The following is a 19,892-nucleotide window of genomic DNA, read 5'->3' on the forward strand; positions in this document are numbered from 1 at the left end:
TGTGGCCAATGCCGTTTGTGACTGTAAACCTCAGGTAGGTTGTGACTCCTTTTCCTCCTGTTTACTGTGGACAATCGGTTGAACCTCCTCCTAGCGGGTGGTGAGGACACATGTGACATTACACGGCAAGGGGTGCTAAGTCAGCTATGACCTCAGAGTAGATTGTGAATCACCTTTTATGTGATTTTGAAGCAGTCAGGAGTCCAAGTGGTGAGACCCTATAGACTTCTGAGCTGGCTTGTGAGGTTGGCCTCATCTGTAGTTCGTTTAGACTGTGGTCTCGGGGGATGGAGCCACAGCATCTTCTGTCCACAGCAGGTGCTCGGTAGACAGGGGTGAGGAAGACAAATAAGGGGTTTATAGAGCAAAACCAAGAGCACTGCTGATAAAGGGAGAATGGCCCCAGTTCCCGGACTCGGCCGGGGTGCCACGCCTGGTCGGAACGCAGACAGGTCGCCCCGTTTCCCGCAGCAGAACCGCTCAGTAGAGACGTTGGGTGTCGAAGAATCACAGAGCTGTTTTGCAAAAGTCGAGACATATTCAGAAGAAATTAATATACTTTGATGAGTATGAGTCATGCTTTTACTTTCTGTAACTTTTGTGGGGATATGCTAGCTGTAGGCTGTCTGAATTGACGGTTTTGAGAGGAGCAGTTTAGGGCAGCTCTGCTCACCTAGAACAAGACCTTGGCTCCCTGGGCTGTCGCTCAGGACATCTCTCCCACTGTCAGCAAGGGTGTAGTTATGCGTCCCGTCCGTAGGGGTTTCTCTCTCGTGGCCCACTTTTCATATCACGGACAAAACTTGGCTGCTGCCTTCAGGTGGGAAGACAGAATCCCACAGCCTCGAAGGAAGCAGGGGAGCCTGAACTGTGCCTGGCTCACGGTGGAGAAGACGCAGAGACACGGCAGGGGCTGCATGTTGGGGCGGGGCTGGGAGATGCTGGGAATTGGGCCGGGGGGATGGAAAGCACATTCCTGCCGCTCCTAGGCAGGTGCCAGCTGGCAGAGGTGGGCCCTGGGCAGCACTGCCCGCTCGGGCTCCCTTGGCTCCCACTGTCCGTGCTGCCAGGGCCCCTGGGTCTTCTAGGCCTGCTCCGGTACTTTGTTAGCTAGAAATGTGAGGTGGACTGAGATTCACGTTCCCTTCTAGAGGCACAAAATAGTATTCATATGATAGCTTAAATAAAATAAGTCTGGGTTTTAAATTATTCAGCACAATAACAGTATGTTTGCAACTTTGCTTTCAGTAACATACTTATCAGATGTTTTAATGTGTTCTGAAATGAAAGTTCTTTTTTTATATAAATTTATTTATTTATTTTTGGCTGCGTTGGGTCTTCGTTGCTGTGTGCGGGCTTTCTGTAGTTGCAGCGAGCAGGGGCTACTCTTCGTTGTGGTGCACGGTCTTCTCATTGCGGTGGCTTCTCTTGTTGCGGAGCATGGGCTCTAGGTGCGCAGGCCTCAGTAGTTGTGGTGCACACGCTCTAGAGTGCAGGCTCAGTAGTTGTGACACACGGGCTCAGTTGCTCCGCGGCATGTGGGATCTTCCTGAACCAGGGCTTGGAACCCAGTCCTCTGCATTGGCAGTTGGATTCTTAACCGCTGCACCACCAGGGAAGCCCTGAAATGCAAATTCTTTATCGTAATTTTCAAATGTGACATTGCATAGCAACCATAAATAGTTTGCATATGGTGGTAAAACTAAGTAGTGCCTTTTGAATGATGGGTTTAGGTGAATAGACTGTGGAATTTGCGGCTATTGATATTGCTACCTGCTTGATGAGGCACATCTCTGTGGAGGGAGGATGGAGCTGGCTTACAAAAAATACGTTTTTTATTTTTTGTGCTCTCTGCAGTCTGTCCATGGGGTTGGAGTACTTTCCTGTTGTTCTCAGGTACATGATTGATTTTAAAAATTTTATTTTTTAAAAAAAATTTATTTTGGGGGCTGCGCCTTGCATCTTGGAGGATTTTAGTTCCCCGACCAGGGATCAGACCGAGCCCAGCAGTGAAAGTGCCAAGTCCTAACCACTGGACCACTGGGGAAGTCACGGTACATATTTGATTTTTTGTTAGGCAGTAAATCCCTTTGGATGCATTTAACCCTGTTATGACCCCACTCACTCAAGGACTGGCTTTGGGTCTTGGGATATCAGGAAAGCACGTGCTGGAGTGGTGTTGGAACCATTAACAGGGCATCAGACCAGACATCAGCATGGTACCATCTTTGGGGGCTTTTCCACTGCCGTGATGTCTGGGTTTAGCGTGGATTTCCTAAAATGACACATGGGTTCCCAGAAATTCAGTTTGAGTGTATGTGGTGTTTGGATATCAGTGACTTTATGAAGTTATGTGTAGGTTGTGTTATGATTTGAAAAGTACAAGAACCTTTATTTTCAAAAGGTAGTAAACGGAAGTGCGACTCTTCTTCCCTCTTACATAGAGCATCAGCTGGGGGCCTCGTCGTGATCAGACCTTTGTAAGGCTAATAAACTCACTTTAAGTATAGATTATATCTTGTATCTTTTTTTCTATTTACAGAACTAATGTACGATCGTTGTATAAATTTAGTTCTGGTAAGAATGATTACATTTTTTACATTGTCCTAGTGCTTTAGGGGATATGCTTAAATTGGAGTTAAACAGTAATTTAGAAGAAGAGTATACTACATTGTCCATAAATGTAAAATGTGAAGTAAAAGTGTCTTATGTGTGCATTATCAGTAAACACTTAAGTGAGGGGCTGTGAGTTTTCTTTTAAAATTTGCATCAGAAAATTGAGAAACAGGAAAATCTCGTGAGGTATCTTAGATGTTGGGGACAGACTATTTAAATCATTGCATTCTAGTAAAGTGTAACACACACATGTCAGTTTTAAAATAACATGTAAAAATTTGCTGGATACTTTAATCCAGAGCCAGATGGGAATTTTGTGTGTAACTAGGTTTCCTCTCTTAGTCTCCATTACCAGCTGGTCACCCATATTAAAAACTAGTTATGGTTTACTTTGTATTGAATATTCTGATATCTGCTACTTCTTAGAGGCTGATGTAATGTTTGATCAAAACTTAATTTTTTGTCACTTTTGAAACATACCAGCCTCCATGGTCAACCATTCAGTTGTTCAGACAAATTTGGGAGTTTGGGGGATTGACTCTTTCTCACAGACAAGCAGCTAACGGGGCAGCACGATCCATGTCCAAATACAGCACGACCTGCTTGTAAGGTCCCTGAGCTCCAATATTTTTAAAACTAAGAGATATAACAGATGTCATACCTACTTGGAATGTAGTTGAACAGTACCCAGAAGCAATGACTTTTAAAACATTTATTAAGAGAATGTTCAAACATAGATTACAGGCAGAATATTATGAAATCATCCAGCTCTAACAGAATTCTGCTAGTTTTGTTTAATCTCCTTTCTTCCTATCAGAGTGTTTTAAAGGAAGTCCCCAAATCATACCATTTCACTCATAAATAAGAAGCATTTCTCACGGTTAAGGACTTCAGTTTCATTATGGCGCTGAATGAAAGAGCAGCAGCCCCTTGTCATCAGATACCCAGAGGATATTCAGATTTTCCTGGTTTTCTCTGTACATTTGAATTTTAAATCAAGATTCAAGGTCTCTAACATTTAAAAAGAAACTATTCTAATGGAAAATTAAAATACATAAGTTAACAGATAGTATAAGGAACTCATCGCCAAACTAAAGCAATTACCAACTCACGACCAAACTTGTTCTTCTGTGCTCTCCCCTCTTTCCCTCCTCGGTTGTTTTACAGCGAATTTCAGACACGTCATTTTATTTTTAAGTCTGTCAGGGTATGCCTTCCCACGCCAGTAAAGCCTGCGGGTGTCGTGTGGTGGAGTTGTCCTGCGCCCTGGGGATTTGCCCTCACTGCTTGGGTTTTGTTAAAGCAGCTGTGACCCAGGAAGGGCTTGACTTCTGTCCATCGCCCTTTGGACATGTGCTGTCTCGATTTCAGAGATTAACTTGGATTGGGGAATGGAAGAAAAACCAGAGAAGCTGGTGAAATTGATTCAGATCCCTCATGCAGACTCCCCTCTCTCAGAGTGCTCTTTTGTCTGGAAGTGAGGCGCTCGTGTGGCCGAGCAGGGTGGCAGACTCCTTCCCCTGTGGGGCGGGGTGCTCGGCGGGGCTGCTGTTGCCCCAGGACGTTGAGCGCAGCACGGGCACCCGTGGCTGGCATCCCAGGCCGCCTTCCTGTGGGTCGCACACCCGTGTGTGCGTGGCGGCTGCTCTGTGGGGGGTGCACTTCGTAGTCTGATCACTGATCACCCAGAAAGGCTTAGGGAGCGCTTTACAGTTGTCTTGATAGTTTTCTTCTCGGCCCTGCCGTGTCGGTGCTGTCATTCCTGTGGTACAGTCAGAAGACCAGAGTGGAAAGTGAGCGGGTGAAAGTCACGTTCCTTGTGTGTGGCAAAACCAGAACCTGGAATTATATTTTGATGCACACACTCCATTTCGTCCTTAATATCGGCCCATATCGTTGTGAGTGACTGGGTAATAACCGGGGCGCTGGGGGCCCTTGAAATCTCCTTCCTAGACTTTACAGGGGTCTTGGTTAGAGGGGCGTGGTGCTGCGTTCGTCGTGAAGTACATTATATCACAAATATGAAATATTTAAATAAAAAATTATGTTAACACATTAACTTAGAGAGGTACTGGGTATAACCTAACGTAGGGGCAGATCACTTCCCATACTTGCTTTTAAGATACTTAAATTTCTGTGGAAAGTATTTCCAAAACAAGCTCTAAATAAAAGCTGGTGGCAGATGTGGGTCATAAAGAACAGAAGTGAGACTCTCAGCAGGTCCTGTCTTAGTGGATTAGACCGGTCAGTGCGCTGAGTCAGCATGGCCCTTGCTTAGCTGTGACTTTGGCCCTGGAGGAGAGAAGGAGCCCAGGCCACGTAAACCTGATGGTGGGCTTCTCAGAGGCTCTGGGGGACTAAGGATAGTGAAGAGAACAGCAAAAGCAGTTACATGTAAGTAAGACCTTTAAAATGTACATTCATTTTTTCTGATCAAAGTAATATAAACTGCATGTCCAGTATTTGGAAAATGAAGAGAAAAATATGGCCAATAATTCTAACAAAAATGCTGTCTTATTACATGGGTTTTTTAATTAGGTATGTTTTTGGCCTTCTTAAATACCTAAAATTATTACACACAAATTTATTTTTCACTTAGCATATAATGAGCATTTTTCTAGGTTTTTATACTATCTCCATTATTGTTCCTAGTGATATGTAATAGTTCACCCAGTAAACAGTTAACATCTACTAGCTTTTTTTTTAACTGAAAAGTATGGGGGAAGAATTGTGAATGCTTCTTGGTTCAACGGCCCAGATAACCAGTTAACTTTTTTGAAAAAAAAAAATATATATATATATATATTTCCATACACATATAATTTTACATATATAATTTCTTTTTTCCTTATATATATGATAACGTGCAAAATCAAAGCTGCCCCTATTCCTGTGTATTTCCCCCCAAAATAGCCGTTCACATTTTCTTGTGTATATAGAAAAAAGATTGCTTACATTAGCATAGATGTTTATTCATTTTATATACACAAAAGGAGAAATATCATTTGTATATTTTTCTGTACCTTGTCTATTTCATTTGCTGTTACCTTCACAGAAGAGCATTTGGGACGAACTTTTAGTTTGTGGGAATTAGGAAGTTTTGCTTCCCGTCAGTCCTGCTCTGTATCTGAGTGTGCAGGCTCCTTGCTGTCTGTGGGCTGCCGCCTTCTCTTTGGGGGAGTGGTGACTGCTTGGTCTCGTGTGGTGGTGTGTTACCCGGTCCCTTCACACTCATCCTGTGAGGCCAGTTCAGTGTCCGTCAGCTCAGGGAGTGGGAGGCTGTCCATCGTGGATGTGTGTGTGTGCCCCACAGAGGAGGTCCTGGACGGTGCCACGTCAGAGCGAACCCCAGTGCCCAGAGGGCGACGGGGAGAGGTGAGCGTGCTGGAGTGTCCCTCCATCGGTGAGAGGCCAGCTGCAGATAACTTATTTTCCAGATTGGATTTTAAAAAATATACCTTCAACATGTAGAATAAAGAATGTAGTTGAAAAAAAATTTTTAATGTCTACCAGTAGGTTTCTCTTTCTGACCAGACTGTAGTGATCAAAAAGGGCCTTTCAGGGGCTTCCCTGGTGGTGCAGTGGTTGAGAATCTGCCTGCCGATGCAGGGGACACGGGTTCGAGCCCTGGTCCGGGAAGATCCCACATGCCGCGGAGCAGCTAGGCCCGTGAGCCACAACTACTGAGACTGCGCTCTAGAGCCCATGCTCCCCAACAAGAGAGGCCGCGACAGTGAGAGGCCCGCGCACCGCGATGAAGAGTGGCCCCCACTCGCCGCAGCTAGAGAAAGCCCACGCACAGAAACGAAGACCCAACACAGCCAAAAATAAATAAATAAATAAATAAAATTGAGAAAAGGGGGGGGCTTTCAGGACACTTATTTTTATTGGTAGTAGAGATATGAATACCCTTTTCTTTTTAAAAATTAACGGATACGAATTTTGAGTCTCCTAATTGAGACTTGAATGTGGACACTGGTCGTAGAGAGAGCCATAATCAAAAGGCAGTATTAATAATTTATGTTATTTTTGTTTTGTTTTGTTTTTGTTTTTGTTTTTTGCGGTATGCGGGCCTCTCACTGCTGTGGCCTCTCCCGTTGCGGAGCACAGGCTCCGGACGCCCAGGCCCAGCGGCCATGGCTCACGGGCTTAGTTGCTCCGCGGCACGTGGGATCCTCCCGGACCAGGGCACGAACCCGTGTCCCCTGCATCGGCAGGCGGACTCCCAACCACTGCGCCACCAGGGAAGCCCAATAATTTATGTTATTTAATGATGAAAGAGAAAGATCTGGTTTTGTTCTCTTTGCTTGTGACTAAAGATTAAAGTCAGCAAGTATATTGGTATTGCTTCTGAAATTTTGAGAAGTAACTGAATTGGAGCTTCTCGTTTTAACGATAGTTTTCAATAAATTAATTTCTCTAGTTTAAAGCAATACAGCTGGGTGATTATCATGTATTGATATACTTTTATAATATGTAAAAGAGCATCTAATTAAAAGAAATATTTAATTTTAATATATCAGTAGCTATTCCATCTAATACTAGGATTTGGGTCTTTACCTAAAAGACCACTTAGCATCTCTGAAAGTTCTTTCTGTTTATCTAGATCCTAGGAGTTTGTTGGTTTTGTCCTTACTTTAAAAACTAGCTTAGCTTTTTAGTGTTTAAATTAGGATCAGAATACATGGTTTGTTGACTAAAACCAACCGTTTAATTCAGTGTACCTAATGACAACATTAGCTGTTAAGTTTTCTTCACGCTGATTTTGGAAGGATTGAGTGAAGTAGCTTCTCCCACAGACTAAGAACAATTCTTTAACGTGGGAGTGGGGAGTGTTACTGGGATAAAACTGCCCCCAACTCTGCCGGATTGTCCTTATAGTATAATTTGATCACGTGTGAAATGCACGTGTGCTGCAGCAGGCCGCTGGGGTTGGCGGGGAGGATGCAGGGCCGTCCATAAGCTCAGGAAACGCATCGGCACAGCTTTCTGTTTTAAAAATATTTCGTGTTCTCTTGGCACTGTTATTATTTCATACATTAATATTCATCAGCTGCAGTCCTCAGAGTTTGATACATGAAAACGAGAGAGAGAATTAGCCCAGTTATCACATAGGGTAACTCCAGCCATGCTCCCTTTGTCCAGGGAGGCGCCAGGGAGTCTGCGTGGGCGAAGCTTGCCCGGGCTTACAACACCCACTTGAAGTAATGCCTCTAGGAACAGTCGTGTCACTGTGCTTGCCCTCCCGGACAGCTGGAGTGGCAGACCATGCCTTTGTCCTCCAAGATGCCTCAACTCCGCGTCACGGCCCCACCCCTTTAGGCCTTTCCTGGTAGTTCTGCAGACTTTCATTTTTCATTTAGGGTCAGCCCGAGGGACTTGACTCTAGAAGCCCAGCACTTCCCCTTCTTCCTGCCTGGCCCGCCCCAGCAGCTAATGGCGTTTTGTGGCTGTGAATAGACGTGGGCTGGTGAGTGCAGGTGAGAGCAGGAACCAGGAACTTAACACATACTTTTAAAAGATACTTTTTATTGGGAAAGGTATTTTTGTTTTCTCAGTAAATATTCTGTAATATAGACCATGTAACAATTATTTTGAATGCTTTTGTACAGAAAAGGAAAGTTTATCTAGACTGGGAACTAACAACTATGTTTCTTGGGTCATCCAGATAATTTCCCCCAGATGTGTTTCCATTTTAAGAAAATAAATAATTACTGTTAATTAAATATCTGGTGTATATTATAATAACCCTGTGACTTTCACACAAAATCTATGATGGAAGAATTCTCCCCTCTGTGTTTGCATAGGAAATGGAGGCCCTTGCATAAGCTGTGTTTGCATGTGGGAGCTAATTATATTCTTAAGTGATTAAAAGATGTTGGTAATTGTATCTTCAGCTTTGTGATAGGTTGGTCATAGTTAGGATTGACCTAACAGCTATGCATTCCCTTGGGAAAATAAGTCTCTTGTTTAATAGGATAATTGTGTGGTGGTTTTTTTTTTTTTTTTTTTTTTTTTTTTTTTTTTTTTTGCGGTACGTGGGCCTCTCACCGCCGTGGCCTCTCCCGTCGCGGAGCACAGGCTCCGAACGCGCAGGCCCAGCAGCCATGGCCCACGGGCCCAGCCGCTCCGCGTCCCGTGGGATCCTCCTTGACCGGGGCACAAACCCGCGTCCCCTGCGTCGGCAGGCAGACTCCCAACCACTGCGCCACCAGGGAAGCCTGATAATTGTGTTTCAACCCTGATTTCAGGAATGCTGTCTAATGAGCCTGGGGGTGGGGCAGGGTCAAGAGTGGGCAGCAGGGCTGCTTGTACTGAGCCTTCTTTGGCCTGTACCTATAAGGACTGCGGTGTTGTTTCTGAGTCTCCTGGGATCCCAGAGCCCATTTTGGTGGGAGAGTAAGTTGTCATGAATCAGAGGCCTATTGGACAACCAAACTGAGTCTTTTTAGAATCGCTGTGTGGGACATCCCTGGTGGCGCAGTGATTAAGAATCCACCTGCCAATGCAGGGGACATGGGTTTGAGCCCTGGTCTGGGAAGATCCCACATGCTGCGGAGCACCTAAGCCCTTGTGCCGCAACTCCTGAAGCCCGCGTGCCTAGAGCCCGTGCTCCGTAACTAGAGAAGCCACCGCAACAAGAAGCCTGCGCACCACAATGAAGAGTAGCCCGCGCTCACCGCGACTAGAGAAAGCCTGCGTGTAGCAATGAAGACCCAACGCAGCCAAAAAAAAAAACGAAAAAAGAATCACTGTGTGAACATTCTGATGTCTTCTGGGCAGTCATGGGTTCAAGATCATTGACATGGCTTTGAGGTGCTGGGTTGCAAGGTTGCCGCTGTACTCTATTTCCTGAACTAACTATCCCAGGGTTTTCATGTGAGAGCTATTCTGAACGTCAGTCTTAGGTTCTTGAGTTTATAGTGAGACCCAAATCCTTCGTGAAACCTGCTTCTGAACAGATTTTTCTTTCTTCAGCCCACCACCACCTTTTGAATAGTCTATTAGACGTTGTCATTGAACAAAGCTTGTGTATAATAGTAATTACACTTTGTTAACCCAGTCCTTGTAGGCATTTTATACCTTCTTATGAATGCTAAAGAAAGGTATTCTGATTCGTAATGAAACCTTAGCTCTCAAAATTTCAATTTCCTTTTCTCACCTGCTTCGTTAAATTACTCAGTCATTGTTTATTAATTTTTTGTGCTTTTCTCTTTCAGATCTAAGATTCTTTGAGGTGGCTTTGAAGAGCACTAAGATTAGAAGATGAGTGAACTTGACCAGTTACGGCAGGAGGCCGAACAGCTTAAAAACCAGATTAGAGTACGTAGCTATGTGTGCTCAGTTTTGTTAATCATTTGGATTTCAGATGCGATGTTACCGTTTTAAGGAAAGATGGGTTACAGAATATAGACTATTCATTGTTTTGGATTGAAATTGAATCTTAATTGACCCAGGATGTAGAAATTACAGATCCAGGTATTTGGCCTAGTACATTATTTTCAGGATTTTGTTTTCTTTCTTTCTTTTTTTAAACATCATTATTGGAGTATAATTGCCTTACAATGTTTCATTAGTTTCTGCTAGGATTTCGTTTTCTAGCATATTTTCACTTCACTATACAGCATATGTTTCCATAGAATTTATAGACATCTTTCTGTACCTTTTTTCTTGACTTTGGGAATTAGCTTTGTGACATTCTTTTGGTCACTGTGTAGAGTGTGGTATTCACTTCCCCCACTGTGACTGCTAAGTTGAGGGCAAGAAACTTGTTTTAAAATAAGAGTTTTAACAACAATAATAAAAAGTATTTTAAGCGCGCGTGATTTGTTCTTAATTTTGAAAAGTGTTTCTTACGGATGGTTATGGCTGTTAGAGCACTAACATCTATCTTCAAATAGATGCTCTATTCAAGTAGAGCATCTCTTTGAAGATAAAAACAGCCAGGTATCATTCAGCTGTCCTGTAGAAAGTAGGATAGTCGTAGAGTTCTCAAGCATTACCTCCCATTCTGTTACTGATGTTTATAATGGTGCACTGCAGAACCCATGAACTTTTTTTTTTTTTTTTTTTTTTTTTTGCGGTACGTGGGCCTCTCACTGTTGTGGCCTCTCCTGTTGCGGAGCACAGGCTCCGGACGCGCAGGCTCAGCGGCCAGGGCTCACGGGCCCAGCCGCTCCGTGGCATGTGGGATCTTCCCGGACTGGGGCACGAACCCGCGTCCCCTGCATTGGCAGGTGGACTCTCAACGACTGCGCCACCAGGGAAGCCCCCCATGAACTTTTAAAAGGGGATGCATACTAGGTCCAACTACAAGGATGGAACCTAATTATTTCCTTTTAAAAGACCAATTATATGTTCAGAAAGCCTAGTGGTATTTGGAAAGAAAGATCAGCATCATTTTAGCTGACTTTTTCTTGAAGTTAAGAAAAGATAATGGAGTTATCTGAGATCTACCATCAAAGAGGAAACAGAAAATATCCTTTTACTATAAGAATTTCATATCTTAACATTTAAAAATATGATATAGCTCAATAAAAATAAGGAAGAGTTAGTATTTTTAATGGCTTGCTCTGATCAGATTTAATACATCCAGCCATACTCCAGAATATAGAAATCAGAATTTTGTTTTTCTAGCAACAATAACTTGTTGTTTATAAGTTGTTCATAAATAGTGGGTTCTGATCTATTCGTAGCAAATGAGAGAGTTCATATGGCATAGGTTTAAAAAAAAAATCCAAATTTGGTGGAAAAAAAATAAAGGCTGAAAGTCAGTGTTACATCTCTTCTTCCCATTTTTTAGACCCATTTTCTGTAAATTACACATAGCCCTCCTCTTAAGGGACAGAGCTGTCGTGTGAGCCACATGCAGAATTTAAAACTAAAAAGAAACTGGTAGAATTAATTTTTAACAAGTGTATCTAAACCAATATATCTAAAAGATCACCATTTTGATATATAATTAATACATTTACTTTTTACACTCTTTTTTGGTACTGAGTCTTGCCAGTTCAGGGTCTCTTACATGAAATGGCCTCAGCGTGCACCCGTGGCATCTCCCGTGGCGCCTGCTCCACACGGACCATCCCCAGGGGAGTGGACGAGCTGCACAGCCATCTCCACACCCATCTGCACAGGCCTTGCCTCTGAGGCTGTGCTGGTTTCTTTGCACAGTATAGTGTCGACAAAGTTGTTTGAGTCCATTACATCCAATGGGAATGGAAGATTTTCTTTAACAAAGGAAGAAAACACCCTTTTCCCCCTGATTACCCAAGGAACACATGCTTGTTAAAGAACATAGGGCACAGCGAATCAAACAAGAGATGGTAGATGATTCTGAGAGGGGTCACTTGCTTTATTAGATTGGTCTTTAAGGGGAAAGACCCCAGAGGGACTGTGTCATCTTACTTTTGATCATGTTTGTGAGGAAACATGGGCTCTCAATGGGATGCCGATTGAAATATGGCATATATCTTAAACACATGGGCTACCAGTGGATGAAGGGGAACTCCACGAAATGTACAGGCACAAATTTTTTTCAAAGTGACTGTGCTGACCCTGCAAGTGAACAAGACGGACCGAGTGACACGTGCGGGCGCTTGTCTCGAGCGACAGCAGAGCCAGGGTGGTCAGTGCGGCCCTAGTGGGACGGACCTGGCCGCGTGCTGCCCTGTGCTGGACCGACATCCATCCGGGATGAGGCCTGACTGACTGTGGGTGTGTATGTGCTCCTCTGGGTGAGGGGCAGGAAGGCAACCTGCTGTCTTCAGTGGCTTTTCTCAGCACAGACAGTACAGGAGCCTTGGTTAAATAATAAGCCATTGTGAACCTATCACCAGGCCATTAAATTGGAATTTAATGTAAAAAAATGTTGAAGATTTCTGTCTCTATTAAGCAGTTACAGAGATGGTTTCCATTAGAAGACTTCTTCCTACAGGGTTGGAAGTTGAAGATTGAATTATTCTGAGGTTGCTGTACTCGTTTACATTGAGCACTTGTTGGCTAAAATGAACACTGAATTAGAGCGTTCCCTGTGTTTAGTGTTTAAAATGGTTTTTCTCTCTGTTCTCTGTGGTGTCACTGCAGTCTGCTCTGGACATTACGAAATCCATTTTAATCTCTGGACACTAACCAGAATGAAGCCACTTAAGTCCTATGGTTTACTTTTTCCATTTAAAAAATTCTTGTTAGGGACTTCCCTGGCAGTCCAGTGGTTAGGACTTGGTGCTTTCACTGCAGCGGCCCAGGTTCAATCCCTGGTCGGGGAACTAAGATCCTGCAAGCCACGTGGCACAGCCAAAAAACAAAAATTCTTGTTATTCTTCTTTAAAATTGAAAGCTGTGTATAATATCAGTAAGAATGGTACTCAGGGCTTCCCTGGTGGTGCAGTGGTTAAGAATGCACCTGCCAATGCAGGGGACACGGGTTCTACCCCTGGTCTGGGAAGACGCCACATGCCGTGGAGCAACTAAGCTCATGCGCTACAACTACTGAGCTCACGTGCCACAACTACTAAGCCCTGTGCCGCAACTACTGAGCACGTGTGCCACAACTACTTAGCCCATGTGCCGCAACGACTGAAGCCCGTGCGCCTAGAGCCTGTGCTCCACAACAAGAGAAGCCACTGCAATGAGAAGCCTGCAACAGAGTATCCCCTGCTCGCCGCAACTAGAGAAAGGCTGTGCACAGCAACGAAGACCCAACACAGCCAAAAATAAATACATAAATAAATAACAAATTTTAAAAATGGTACTCAGAAATAAATATTGAACTCTATAAGTAACTGATAGAGTCCCTGATGGAAAACCTGCTGCTCTGGGTCTCCCCTCCTCTTGGTCTTGACCCCAAATTTAGGTGCTGGCACAGAAATACCTGATAATATAATTTTTGTGTTTCAATTAAATAAGCAGATTTAACTAAGCAGAACGGTTTCTGATAGGATAGTTTGAGTTGAATTTGGAATCTAGTTATTTGGTCCCTGTATAATCACCATCTCGTTAAATATACTCCCTATGCTGGGCTGGTGAGTATTAGCACCAGCTTCGTGAAGCAGAACTAATTAGCAGTGAGGCCGTTTGCCCTGGAGGGGTCCCCGGACCCTCCCACACGAGTGCTCACGTGTGTCAGTGAGAGCAGGTGGTCAAATGACGACACAGTGGCAACGTTTCTATTAGAAATTGTCATAATTTCCTTTGAAATTATTCCTACACAAAGAAAACGTTTTAGGCCCCCATTCCTACATTAAAATTTTTTTTGACCCGCTTTTTTTTGTTTGTTTTTTTGCTGTACGCGGGCCTCTCACTGTTGTGGCCTCTCCCATTGTGGAGCGCAGGCTCCAGGGCCATGGCTCACGGGCCCAGCCGCTCCGCAGCATGCGGGATCCTCCCGGACTGGGGCACAAACCCACGTTCCTTGCATCTGCAGGCGGACTCTCAACCACTGTGCCACCAGGGAAGCCCTGACCCTCTTAAAGCTATTGTCTCATTTTCCCTCAGAATGTATGGCTTTCTATTTGTAAAAATGTATACGCTGGGGCTTCTCTGGTGGCGCAGTGGATAAGAATCTGCCTGCCAATGCAGGGGACACAGGTTCGATTCCTGGTTCCAGAAGATCCCACATGTCGCAGAGCAACTAAGCCCACGCACCACAACTACTGAAGCCCGCACACCTAGAGCCCATGCTCCGCGACAAGAGAAGCCACCACAGTGAGAAGAAACCTGTGCACTGCAACGAAGAGTAGCCCGCGTGCAGCCACGAAGAACTGACACAGCCAAAAAATGTATATCTATATATATGTATACACACACACACACACACACACACACACACACACATTTGAGATTTCAAGATTTTTTTTCTAGTAACTTGGATCACTTAGGAACAATGAGAACATTTTAATTAGCTTGAGTAACATCCCTTTGTAGTTCTCACCTGCTTCACAATGTCATTTTATAGATAAGAAAACAGGTAACAGGCTGCCAACAGCCAGAGAGTCTTAACCTGAATTTGGTTGTTTTGACCCCAGGTCCTTTGCTCTTTTGTGTAGAGGTTAGCTTCAGGGATTGTTTGGCTTGGAAACAAGAGTCTTAGCTAACACACTCTAGAAGAAAAGTTCTCTGGGCCGGCCAGTCAGTGCTTTTTAGACGTTGTTTCTGTGGGCCCCACGGCTCCTGGGCTGGTAGAAGGAGCGAGACGCACGTGCAGCTCTGTGGGAAGGTGCCGGAGCCTCGCAGGCAGGAGGGGAGGCTCTGGGGGCGCGGGGGCGCTGCGCGTTAGACAGGGTTGTCTGCAGGCCGGGCACGCACGTGTGTTGATGGTTCTCTGTTGAGTGTGCTCGGGACCGTGGGTGCGAAGTTGGGGGGCGGCGCGAAGGAAGGGGTCTGAGCTCTCCCACCCTGGTGGAGGCTCTCCGGGACTGCAGTGCCAGCACCTTGGAGTGACTGTATCTGAAACATCACTAATTCCCTCTTTATCGTTGTCTTTCCCTAGGATGCTAGAAAAGCGTGTGCAGATGCAACTCTCTCCCAGGTAAGAGCAGTTTGTGCAGAGTCACTGGCCTGGCCTGGAGGTTGGTGCTTGTGGCACCTCCACTTGGGACCTCTAGAGGGAGCGCTCTGATTCTCTCCTGGGCACAGTGAGGGTGTGGGGCACTGCTCGAAGGGTTCTCCTGCGCGGGCCCTTACCACGCTAGGCGAGGCCGTGGTGCTTCGCAGGTGACAGATCGTGTCTCTCAAACCTTCTTGCGGAGGTCAGAGTTGTAAATGTTATTGCAGTCTCAGTACAGCTATTTCAGAGTTCCTCTCCCTAACAAAATCTGCCTCAGAACTTCTTCGATTTCTAAAGTCCAGTTTGACAGATTCTCAGAAAGTTAAACATTAGTCATGACCCAGCAGTTCCACTCCTGGATGCACGCCCAGAGGAGCTGAGAGCTGACGCTCACACAAGCCCGTGTATGCGCGTGCTCGTGTCGTCTCGGTTCCCAGCAGCCAGAGCAGGAAGCAGATATCCGCAGGTGGAGGAGCGCAGGGACAAAGTGTGGCCTGTCCACACGGTGGGACATTACTCAGCCATAGAAGGGATGAATCTCGAGACATGGCGCTCAGTGAAAGAAGGTCACATGTTGTGTGATTCCATGCATATGAAATGTCCAGACAGGTCACCCTGTAGAGACAGAAAATAGGTTCATGGTTGCCCGGGGTTGGGGAGGAGGCCGTAGGGAGCAACTACTGAATGAATATGGGGTTTCCTCTTGGGGGCGATGAGAATGTTTTAGAAGGCAGTTGCGTGGCTATGCTAAATAGTACATGCTCAAAATTACATACTTTCAAGTGGTGCATTTCACCTCATTGAAAAACAACAACATTTTGTCCAAAGAATTGAACAGAAATGTGAAAGAAAAATTATATTCCTACTTCTGTTGAGTATGATTATTTTACATTGTCTTAGCGCTTTAAGAGATGTTATTTAATTGGGGGTAAACAATAAGTTAAAGAAAAATTAGACTGCATAGAATAACCTGCATTTGAATCTCAAATGCACTTTGGACTGTACGTGTTTTTAAAACCCATTATTGTGACACACTTACTCCACCTGTCAACCCAGAATCATTAACGTCAGGTTTTTGTATGTTGGAGTGAACAGCAGGTCTGCATGTATAGTTTTGTGCCCTAAGCTACAGAGGACAGAGGAGATTCCATCGTTGTCCAGCTCAGCGCACAGCCTGGGCTCTGGACAGTCTGTAAGGCTGGGGCCCTGTGTTAGATTGTGATGTAGGCTGACGAGGCTGTAATTCGGAGGAAACCCGTGAGGGACTGACGGAGGCAGGAGGAGCTGGGCCGGGTGGCCAGCTAGGGAGACAGCAGAGGTGGGAGGGGAGGGGGCTCTGGGCCAGCCCCATGCCTGCTACGCACAGGGGAGGGGATGGGGGTCCTGGAGAACAGGTAGAGTAGCAGACTTTTGAGAACCGGGAGAGGGAAGGTAGGTGCCCTGGGAAACGGGAGAAATCACAGAGTGAGGCCTGGCGGGCTGGAAGGAGCAGGGCAGGCACAGCCTTGGCCAGGGCACTGGGGCCAGTGAGTGGGGTGGGCGTGAAGGGGAGGAACCCTCGCGGGGAGAGCATGCGTCACACGATGTTAATTTGCAGTAACTTTTATATTTCAGATCACAAACAACGTCGACCCAGTGGGAAGAATCCAGATGCGTACCAGGAGAACGCTAAGGGGGCACTTGGCCAAAATCTACGCCATGCACTGGGGCACGGATTCCAGGTGTGTGGGGCGTGGGCACACGTAGAGCTTGACACGTGCACGAAGGAGAAAATAACCTGAACTCATTGGCTGTGACTTGTAAAGAAAAAATTAGGCATTTGCGTCAGATGTGCGAGCAGGCCAAGACAGCAGCCCAGGTGCCCGAGCTCCGTCTGTGTTCCTGCCTACCTCGGCTGACGACACACCGTCACCTCCTCACCACCCTCCCTTTGTCTCTGTCCTCCCAGCTCCGCGGCTCGGTGCCCGTGCCACCTTGGGGAGGTGACCTGTCCTCTGTGCCGTGGCTCCTCCTCTTTCCAGCCTGTTCCTCGTGGCCTCTTGGCCACACCCTCTCCTGGTTTGGGTGCCCCGGCTCAGGGATGAGGAGCCGCTTCCTGTGGTGTCCGTGTGCAGAGGGTTAGGACAGCGACTCGTGTCCCAAGGTTCCTGCGTGAGTCTGAGCTGGTCGTTGCTGCTGTCACCGCCTCTCCCTGGCCTGTCTGCCCCACCTCCCTTTTTTTAGCCTCTCATTCTTTCTACCTTGAATTCTGCCCCGTGTTCAGACCTCTTTCTAGGTCCCTCATCGCTGTCACCCTCCCGGTCCCTCCTCCCCTTGCCCTTAACCTGCAGCAGCATTGAAATGAAACCCATTCAGCTCTTTTCTGTTCCTCTTTTAGAGGCTGCTGGGAAGTCTTTCTCCACTTTTCCACCCAAATAATTACATAAAATGCTGTGTGACTTTGTGACTGTAGCGTGTTCTTTTAAATAGCTAACATGATATTTCAGATGCCTTTCTTAGAGTAGCATTTTTTTCATGTTTAATTATCAGAGAAGAATCGTCTGCTTGGTTGTTTTTTTCTTTGTTCGTGAAATTGCCTGCTTTAGAGTGTCAACAGCTACAGAACAAAAGAGTCTATTTTTAGTTTTTTCTGTAGACTATCCCATATAATTCCAAATGCAAATGAGAGCTAACTTAGATCATTTTAATGATGGCAGTAATCAGAAAGAATAAAAATGGAAAAAGAAAGAAAAATGCCCTTACTAGTCAATCCACCTTAGAATTTATTGTCTAAAGTAGAGGGTAACCAAACAGTATCTTACCTTTGGGTCTTTCCTCCATCTGTGGGAACATCAGTGTCCTGATTAGACAGGACGTTAGATGGATAGAGACATGTCACTTGTGCTCTGAGAGGTGACCAAGAACTGTGTTCAAGGAACTAAGGCAGGTGTGTGGCCAGAGCTGTGGTGATGTGGAGAGGGGCTCAGGGGAGGCCGGGGGCCGGAGGCACCAGATATCACAGGCGTCCCGATCACCGCTGCCAGGCTTTGCGTGCCCTCTGGTTCCAACACGAATTCTGCCTCGAGAGCCCTGTGGTCGAAGGAACGGATGCAAAGTCAGGAATAAGCAGCACCGCATTCCGGGTCGTGGTCACCCCTGAGAGAAGGGGTGATGTGGAAGACCCAGGAGACACTGTCGGGTGTTGCGTGGGTCTTGTTCTCTTTCTTGGACAGCGTCGTGGGTACGTGGGCATTTGTTTTAAAGCTGCTCTTCAAACGACAGTTATTTTTATAATGCCCTTATATGAGAGCTGTATTTTACAATCATAAACAAGGAAAATAAAAAATGATACCAAAGAGGACCTTTGCTATCCAGACCCGTTCAGAGATTTTTTTTTTTTTTTTTTTTTTTTGTAGATAGCCGTGTTTTCTGGAGAGGTAAAATAGGTAAAACTTTGCCTCTTTAAAGTCCAAAGAAAGTTTATTTTTATTTTGGATGTACATTTTGTTTAAGGCATCTTCATAAACAAAGGTTATTTTACAACCTTTTTTCATGATTCAAGACTGTAATTGGGGAATGACAGTTATTTGATCATGTTTGTATAATTCATGGATACTCTCAAACTATTGCACTGATGAGCAGTTTTCTTTTAAAACTATAGAAGATGCCCACAGTGAGGTTTGTGTATATGCATGTGTCAGTACATATTATGTATGCATTTATAATGTTTATCAATATGTTGTAATTTTTTTATACTTAAAGTCTACTTCTTATGACATTTGAGAGTCTCTTTCAGTCACATGAATTAATGCTAAACTTGCCCCTCTTTTTAAAATTAATTAATTAATTAATTTTTGGCTGGGGCTTTGTTGCTATGTGTGGGCTTTCTCTAGTTGCAGTGAGCTGGGGCTACTCTTCGTTGTGGTGCACGGGTTTCTCATTGCAGTGGCTTCTCTTGTTGCAGAGCACGGGCTCTAGAGCACAGGCTCAGTAGTTGTGGCGCATGGGCTTAGTTGCTCCACGGCATGTGGGATCTTCCCGGACCAGGGCTTGAACCCATGTCCTCTGCATCGGCAGGCGGATTCTTAACTACTGTGCCACCAGGGAAGCCCTGTCTCCCCTTTTTGAAGTCTGCTGAAGTGTTATAATTGAGAGTGAAATGCTGCTAACCCAGCGAGGCTTGAGAGTCCTCCCTCCTCAGAGTAAATGAAGGGCCTTGAGGCCTTTGGATCTGGACCTCTATCTACTTAACCCCTGTATTCAGTGTCCTGGAGCCCTGGGCATCTGCTGGCTCTTGCCTTTGTGTTCTGGGTGGGTGACACCTTGGGGGAACTGAGAGCTCTAGGAGACAGAAGGAACCAGGTCCCAAGCGGGTTGTCCTACTGGGGATTAAGAGGTGTGTCTTTTCTCACCTTCTGGAGGATCAGGGGCTGCTTAATGTCTCTCTAACCCTGGGGCACGTCAGCACATAGTAAGCTTTCCGACCAGGAGGCCTTTCTAGAGGTGACCCTCCCGGAGGACAAGCTTCTTTACGTCAGCTCTGATGTTCATCCAAAGCCTGTGCTTAGAGGAGCCTGGTGGAAATAGAGCCGCAGAGCGACCCTGGTTCTGATTACGTGGGGTCTTTCAAGTGCCTAATATGTTTATAACTGCACCTCGATGCAGGGATTTACTTTAAGAAATTGCATCCAAAGAGTAATAGGATCGGAACCTGCACGTAGTTCAGTTCCAGGACAAGTTTTTCATGCAG

At 45.5% G+C, this 19,892-nt stretch overlaps 1 protein-coding gene across 4 annotated transcripts in view; it reads left to right on the top strand.

Annotated features, from left to right (window-relative positions):
- Positions 1 to 19,892, top strand: part of GNB1 (G protein subunit beta 1) — a 90,429-nt gene that overhangs the window by 53,668 nt on the left and 16,869 nt on the right. For all 4 annotated transcript variants that reach the window (XM_059065244.2, XM_059065235.2, XM_067019165.1 and 1 more), the window contains 3 exons: positions 9,837 to 9,939; positions 15,107 to 15,145; positions 16,778 to 16,884. In XM_059065244.2, coding sequence (XP_058921227.1) covers positions 9,883 to 9,939; positions 15,107 to 15,145; positions 16,778 to 16,884 — 203 coding nt within the window. In that variant the 5' untranslated portion in view covers positions 9,837 to 9,882. The remainder of the gene's footprint in view (positions 1 to 9,836; positions 9,940 to 15,106; positions 15,146 to 16,777; positions 16,885 to 19,892) is intronic.

Source organism: Kogia breviceps, chromosome 1 (genome assembly GCF_026419965.1).
Source record: "Kogia breviceps isolate mKogBre1 chromosome 1, mKogBre1 haplotype 1, whole genome shotgun sequence".
Lineage (NCBI taxonomy): Eukaryota > Metazoa > Chordata > Mammalia > Artiodactyla > Physeteridae > Kogia > Kogia breviceps.